Raw genomic sequence first — 8,180 nt, 5'->3', positions numbered from 1 at the left:
CATAAACATCAGGACAAAGCTCTTAAAAGGCATCTTGGCAAGGAAATGCAATAGAATCCATCTTGATAGTCGTTGATGCTACTGAAACAAAATAAAAAAGGATTTTTGTTGCATAGTCATGTTTACTAACTAAAACAATAAATGCTTTTGCCATTAGACATTAGCAGACAGGTTTTGTGACTAATAAAACATCAACTGATTTCCTTGACCTCAAGGAAGCAAACCAAAGAGTGTTCTATTTATCCACAAATCTATACCGTTTAACCATCTTAGCATATATGCAGGTGAGGGCAGAATTTGGCCCTCAAGTCAAGAGATGAGAGAAAGTTTGGATGGGCATGGGAAATGTCTCACTAGATTTGATATGGTATTACCCACCGGGCAGTGCTGATAATGTGTGTTATCGATTTACTGTCACAATCAATGGGACAGTATGCACTTCTTTTATTTAGATAAGATTTGACATCCTGCCAGTGACATTTGTGCCTGAGATGTGAGCTCTGCTGTCCCCGCCAGTCACTGTAGCTCCTTGAATGAGTCATCTACGTAGTTTTTAACCTAGGCGGGTAAGAAATGCCGCAAAAACTCATATATTGACCTTTCGAAATGACTCTGTTTACTGTCTGAGAGGCTGAGCAAAAGCTTTTGAGAGGGAAAAAAAATCTGCTGCTCTGCTGCCTGCTCCTCCGGCACACTGCTTACTCCCATTAAAACCTCATTACGAGGATGCAAGTGTGGCTCTGCATTCAAAATGCGGGAGTACTGTCATCTGTAAAACAGCACTGCATCTACAGACTAGTTTCTGTTATAGAAAATAAAAGAAATGAGCCTTGTCCTGGAGATATCACCTGAAAATGAGAAAATAATTGTTTGTACTTCTAAGAACACGAGTGTCCGTGACAAATTTGATGTCAGATGAAGAGATATTTTGTGTGCCAATCCACAACCGCATCAGTCATAGTGTAACAGTGTCCGTAGGGGCAATGGTCAATATCTTGGGGGTTCAAGTGTAGCCAGCATATATCTGATTACAAATATCTGGGCCTAGACTTCCTGTTCTGTCTGCTATTCATTGTCTGAATGCTGATAAATTGTCAGACAATAGGGTTTTGAGATTGTTTCGTAACCAATTTGTTCTGCTCTGTCCGCACAATGGTTTATATTCACAAAATCAGAGCCTGCTCAAACACGATTGGTCATTGTTATTCAAACTACCAAAAGAAACCAGAAACATTCTTGTCACTTTCTGGAAGACTCTTAATCTTCATGTGTATATGTATATATCTGTTTATTTAGATTCATTTGGCACTGGAACAATTAATATACATACTGAGGTGTGCTTTAGAAATTCCTGACTTTGGCATTTCCAGTGGTGACATGAAAAAAAGCACACAGTGGCAGCAAGAGGTGCAGACTCTGCAGCACAGAATATACAGCACAAATTTACCTTGAACTTCCACATCTTTAATAAAACTGTCTTTGAGTATTAGCAGAATAATTCTAATGATTGAATCTGTCTTATTTCTAAGTTAACAGGCACAACCTCAAGTCATTTATGGAACTGAGATTCTAATGACAATATGAGTTAAGGTGTTTTCTCTTTTCTTAGAGCTTTTTTGCCAAATTCATGACGCAAAACAACTAATAGGACCACTTTGAAGTCACTCGCAGGTTTGAAGACTGCCTGTCTTGAGTCTTTGAAGCCAGAGGGAACATGCATGGTATGGATCTGAGTCAGCATCTAAGGACACTGCATGTCCATTTGTAAATGAGACATGAAAGAATCCCCCCTTTTATGGACACGTGACCTGTCCAGAGTATACTCTGCCTATCGCCCAGTGGCAGCTGGATAGGCTCCAGCCCCCCAACTGCGACCCTGACTCGGCTAAAGCAGGTTTAGAAAATGGATGAATAAATGATGATAAAAGAACCAATGTCAGGAGAGGGCAAATTAACTTCAGAGACAAACTGTTTCATGCTGCATGGTTTATCTGTAAAGTGTAATCATTTCGCTGCCTTTTACAACCTAAAGTAGAGAGGGTGACGAGAATAAGTAGCTGATGGGACTGAAAATAATGAGGAAAATCAATTAGACTGTCCTCTAATCTTTAGTCATCCTTTAATTAGTAAGTTTCTGCAACCACTAAAGCTAGGTTTCCCTCTCACGAGGACGAGATAAAAAGAAAAAAAAGGCCTTGATGCCTTCTAGCTCTAAATCACTCAATCCATAACTGTTTTTATTAGTATGCATGCTATCAATGGGCTTGGAGAGTGTATGATTGATCATGTATGCAGATCCTTATCTGACGATGTAGGACACAAGCTCTAGGGAGATTTGAAGAGGTAACATTGAGTGTGATGACATTTATGAGAGGAAAACAAAATTATATATGGGAACATTTTTTGCCTGGACCTTGAGACAAATAACCAAGGAATGAATCATGATGACTTGGGTTATGCAGAAGTGCACGGGAAGGGACCTGTGTTTGCATGCAGTGAATGAGTAATACTGACCAAAACATGCAGAAGTTTCAAAGTAGTTTTCCAATTGTGTCAGAATACAGAATTTATTAATCAACCCCAACTATGTCTAGATCTATGTTCCTAACTCTTACCTCTCTGTGTCCAAAGTCATTTAGGATGGTGGCCAATTTCTTGGTGTTTGCATACTGACGTTGGGCGATGATGGCCGGGTTGGGATCCCTCCAGTCTACTGAGAGCCGATGGAGCCACATTTCAGCCTCCTGTAGGTGAGGCTCCTTCAGGCCAGGATCAAAGCAGTGGACCTCACAGCCTGAGCCTGCGAGAAAACGCTCCATGAACCGTTCATTCAGTCCCAACCTGTAAGCCATGCAACACAAGCAAGTGAGGGCAAGTACGAAAGAGATTTCATGGATTTTTTTTTCTTTTATGTATTCATAGCAAGTGGGATAAGTTAAGATAAAAAAAAATTGAAGGTAATGCAATATGCTCATTTTCAGCAAAATAATTCAATTTAGGACTCCACTAGTGTAGCTTTGCATGATATACAGTTAAAATAAAATCTTGGTCTGCCTGTTATTTAGCCCCGTCAGTTCAGATTCTGCCTGAAGCAGGTGATACAAGCTGCGGGGATCACCTAAGTCCTTCAGATTCTCTCTCTGAAGATCAAAAACGTCTGAACAAATTTTTTTAGCTGTGAGCAAATGTGGAGCTTTTTCACTGAAACCGCTGACCTACTGATAATACCATTTCAAAAGACTGCCAGACTTCAACATTATGAGAATACATCCTTCTTAGCACCATTAATATCTGTAATTCATTAAAGGACAGTCAGTCGAAGTGTTATAGTGACATTTAAGATCAACTTACTAACATTGCCATCCTTAGAGCTGCTAGTCTTTAATGAATTGGGGTTTGAAAGAAAGAAAATCACCAAATATAAAAAAAAACCTTCAAACAATATACAGACAGACAGGGGTGAATGGATGGAAGAAGGTAACTTTGTGACTGATGCATTTTTTACCCCATTTATTCTGAGATACAAATGTGAAATGCAACAGAGTGAGCAAAAGATATCAAACACTCCAGTCACTGCGATCCTGATTTAACATGTGCACAATCTACCAAAATAAATTAATAATTCATAAACAAAGGGAATATACATTTTTGGCTGGGTGATCTTTGATGCTCCTGTTTGTCTCTCGTGGTTGTTTGATTTGATGTTTCTTTCTATTATTCAGCACTCTGGCATCTCTTTACTTCATGTGTCCTGCCTCACCTTTTTGATGTGTGTAAAACTGAGAAAACACACACAATCCCCTGTTATCCTGTCATAGTTTCCTTCCTTTCTGCTTCACAATCCCATTAATGTCTTGTCACAAATATTTTGTTTACTCCAGCCCTCCCTTCTCTGACTCCACAATTCCTCTCCTTTTCGCACGCACTTAGTTCTCTCTCCTTATTCCCTCATGTCTTGTTTGTGCTGCGGCTGAACCCTGTAATTGTGACAGTGGGAGTACATTTCTTTTACAGATGAGGCACCAGGTTCCCAAATGTATCCCGCTAGCAAGAAGATGGGAAATGACTAGATTTGAGGGATTGAGATGCAACGAGACGTCTCTTTTTACTGCACTAAATATGTCACTGAGAGCTTTCTGCTCTCTTGTGGGGTGTTTCGTTTGTAGATCACTGCAGTGACACTGGAGATGACAGAGATTTCTGATAGAGCAGCAGGGGATCAGAAGCCTTTCTGAACGACAATCCTGACACAGGAGGGTCTCCCGTGGTTGGAGCATCCTCCCTCATGGGACTTGTGAGTGAAGGGGCTGTAACACCCCGGGTGAAGGGTTGTACTCAGTAGAGTGGAGGAAAATCTTCTTCAAGATTCAAGTGTTGTAAGGGTTATGAAAAAGTCCCCGTTGACTGGATTGCCATGGCAACCAGATGTGAAGGTGTGTGTCTGTGATAATTGCTTATAAAAAAAGAAAAGGGGCAATTTGAATCTGCCTGTCCACACACTGGGACTGTGAACCTTGGAGGGTAAACTTGTTAACTTGTACGCAAACAATTGGTTTACTGATTTTACTTCCTTCATTTATTCTTTATGTTTCCCATTTCAACTTGTCTTACTTTCACTCCCCATTCTTCAGATACCATGGTCTCTGCTTCCTCAAATTAGCATACACAGGATCCATTAATGATGAGGTGCAGGTATTTTTGTTTCCCCTCCTGTGGTTTGGCCTAGATAAGTGCTCTAAATTTGTTGCTGCATGGCCTTCAGTCTACAAGGAAGGTTGTCAAAAGTGGTCCAGTTCCAAGGTTAGAAAAAAGTATTTTCTAAAGTTTATGTGTAAGTCCAAGACAAGGCTGAATCATAGTTTAGCTAAACATTGTGTACTTAAAAGAAAATGAATAACTGGCTTTGCCAAACTATCCTCAGTAGTGGTCAGTGAAAATAATCCAGTTATTTACTGGATAGAAAAAAGGGAGATCCTGATTTTGTCTATTGAATTGGAGTGGTGGCAGTATGATTAATTACATTAAGTGTTCCAGTGGTTGCTTGCTCCAAAACTGACTTTTTTTAAACTGTTGAATTTCTAATTTGTTCTAACCGATAAAAAACAAAGAACAATGACAAAAGAAAAAGAAAAAAACAAGTCTTGTGGCACAGCTCAAAAACAAAATAGCCACCAGTGTCCTGGCACAGACATCCTAAGGTACAAACAAAAGAGGATTCCAAAACATGGAGCTATGCGGTGCAGCCTGGGTTGCTCCAGTGTTTTTAGTTCAGAGATTTAGCCAGCGGTGTAGTGGTGTTCGGAGAAGAAGGTTTGCTCTTACCCTAATGAGAGAGAACTAAAAGAGTAAGAAAAAGGGGGAAACTGTGGCCTGCTCTGGCTTTTTTTAAGCTGCCTGTTCAACTCTTAACATTGGACTACCCATAGTACATTCAAGTCAATGGGTGGTCTCTTTTGTAAACTGTCTCTTATAGCTGATTAGCTGTAGCATGGTGAGACTATTCACAATTCTGAAACAATAAATTGTCAGGAAAGGTGGTTTTCTTCATCTCTCCAGGTAATTTCATTCATGCAATAAAGATATTTTGTTTTCGTATTACTTGAGAAAAACTCTATTTTGGCTTATACTACTCTAATCAGTCATTAGGCTTAATATCTAACCTTCCCAACCCCTCAAATGAAGGCGAGGGATACTAGTCTGAGGCACAGAGGACCCTAACCATCTGAGAAAAACAAAAGGCATCTTGCTGTACACTGCTGAACGTGGTGTACACTTGAGTGGATTCAGAAGTGTGCATACTCACTGCTGACTGAATAATAAGAGAGTACACATGTGTATACCCTGCACTTCAATCATCTTCCAGTACCTCAAAACAACCCTGGCAGCTGGGATCAGCACAGCTGAGCGAAACAGTTTTACTTACTTACACTCAAATACAAAGCTGGAAAGAACTGAAATCATGTTAATGTTTTAAAGAAATTTCAATTCTTTTTATTAGGGTCCAAGTGAAATTAAGTTTCAATGAATGATTTTAGCTAATGATACTAATGTAAAAGGACACCAAGACTTAAGTGTGTGTTTTCAACCTGTACGGATATCTGCATTATAACTCAAAAGGCAACTCTTTGACGGTTTTTGATGGTTTTCGCCTCCCGTTTGTCTTGTGCGTACTTGCTAAAAATAAGATTAGAAAAAAGAGTTACAATCAAGCTATAAAAACAGCACTAAAGACAATGGCACTATCATCCACTGACTAGATGCTTAACAGTATTTCTTACAAAATAGATATTGATAAGAGCTGCAACTGTGGCAAGAAAAACAATTAGTGATACTGATGTGTGTGATAACCATAACTTCTTCATTTTGCTTGGATATGGCATTGAATAGAGCCAATTTTACCACTAGCTTTAATGTAAATATTCCTGTTTCGAAAGCAATTGATGATTCATCCTTACAGTCTACAGCGAACATCTGCATTGTTCGCGCATGAGAAGAGAAAATAGTGTATGAATTTGGGGGGGGGGGGCAGACTGAGATGCAAAGACTGGAACTCGGTGTGAGAGGGAGATGAGAGAGTTAAGTTTGACTTGAGGAGGTGAAAATGTAGATAATTGGCTTTTCATGTGGAAAAACATCCTGCAACCTTCCCACTCCACATGCCCTATACACTGACATGCAGCAGACCAGGCAGGGAACAGCTGCTCATCCTGCCCAGGCACAGTCATCTACGCCTTGTTACACACCAGGCAAATGAGGTGTATCAGCCACACACAAAAATATGTGCACAATTATACCAACACTATAGTTGGTACTTCCTTTTAAATCTGATTCCATGTGCAGCTGTGGACTTTACTTTTGCTTTCTGAGTCTCTCCTGTGAGCGGCATACTGAGCATATCTGGCATAGAGTCAAGAATATAAGGAAGAAGGCAGTGTGTGTGCTTTTGTGTGTGTGTATAATGAATTTAGGTCAGATAGAGGACACTGGGAGGAACTTCAAAGAGTAGTTTGGAGTTAGACTTGATTAACTGTTATTCCAGGACGTTTATTTAGTTACTGACAAAGTCCTCTTTTTCTTTTATACAGAATTTTATTTCGAGGTCAGCCCATTGTTACTGCATTAACCAGAGTTGAGGAGGGACTTAGAGTAAATTGAGTTTATTCCAGAGGTCTTTAAGGATCAGCTGGAAAAGAAGAAAACATGGCGATGCAGCTCTCAGTGACATGTAAAAAATGCGAGCTGGGACTCACATTTTCTCAAGCTCCTATTCAAGTCAGTGAGATGCATAAAAGCATTATTTTAATGTTTGGTACATGTTTGTGCTGCTTGTATACTTGAGTGTGTAATCTATCAGTCATCCACAGTATATCATTAGACTTCAGTTTGCCGATCTCACATGTTCATGTGTGAACAGAGATTTTTGGGAGGCAGTGGTTCAAAACTCTAAAAGACATGTTAAATGAAAACTGTCTCACTAACCGATAAGTCACCGCTGTGTGGCTTTTGATTTGGTACATAAAACGTCTGCAAGGTTTCCAAGCCCACAGTCCACACCAAAGGGAGTTTTTCTCTCTTCTTGTCGACGGTCCAACCTTTTATTCCGTTATACATCTATCAGCATGTAACTCATTTGTGTCACACCTGCCAAGTGGCAAGTTTGATACACCTCAAAAGAATGAGCAGTTGCCTTTCAGCCTGTAATTTTTGACCAATCAAAGCTGACTGACTGTGCATCATGAGAAAGATTTTTTTTTTTCTTTTGGTAACAATTCCGTAATAACATTTTTTTGTAGATGAAAAAAATCAAATGTCAATGAGCACAACGTCTGTCCTTTAAAAGGTAAAAATGAGAGGGAAATGCGATTCAATGTGATTCGGTGAAAAGAGGTTTCATGTTTTAATAAACGTGAAGGAAAAAGATAGTGTCCATGTGACAAAGAAAAAAAAGACAAATTTGAGTCAGGGAAACAACAACAGCTGTGATTGTATTTGATCTTGATCACAGCATGTCACCTGCAGTTAAGTGGCCCATGACTGTTGGATGTCTGTTAACTGGTGATGTTTTTATAGAAGTGAAGGACTTGTAAAGGTGAAGGTTAAAATAACTTTTATTGAAATTTTAGCCTAAAATGTATATTAAAAAAAAAAGCTTAAGTGAGTGTTCATTTGTCAATACCCAC

The 8,180-nt window shown here is 39.4% G+C and overlaps 1 protein-coding gene across 1 annotated transcript in view; it reads right to left on the bottom strand.

The window, feature by feature from the left end:
- Window positions 1-8,180, bottom strand: part of mettl24 (methyltransferase like 24) — a 35,565-nt gene that overhangs the window by 2,628 nt on the left and 24,757 nt on the right. The window contains exon 4 of the mRNA XM_075458911.1: window positions 2,616-2,841. Within this exon, the coding sequence (XP_075315026.1) occupies window positions 2,616-2,841 (226 nt within the window). The remainder of the gene's footprint in view (window positions 1-2,615; window positions 2,842-8,180) is intronic.

This window comes from Odontesthes bonariensis, chromosome 24 (assembly GCF_027942865.1).
Source record: "Odontesthes bonariensis isolate fOdoBon6 chromosome 24, fOdoBon6.hap1, whole genome shotgun sequence".
NCBI lineage: Eukaryota > Metazoa > Chordata > Actinopteri > Atheriniformes > Atherinopsidae > Odontesthes > Odontesthes bonariensis.
The sequence above is the reverse complement of the archived record's forward strand: the minus strand, read 5'-3'. Positions and strand labels throughout refer to the sequence as shown.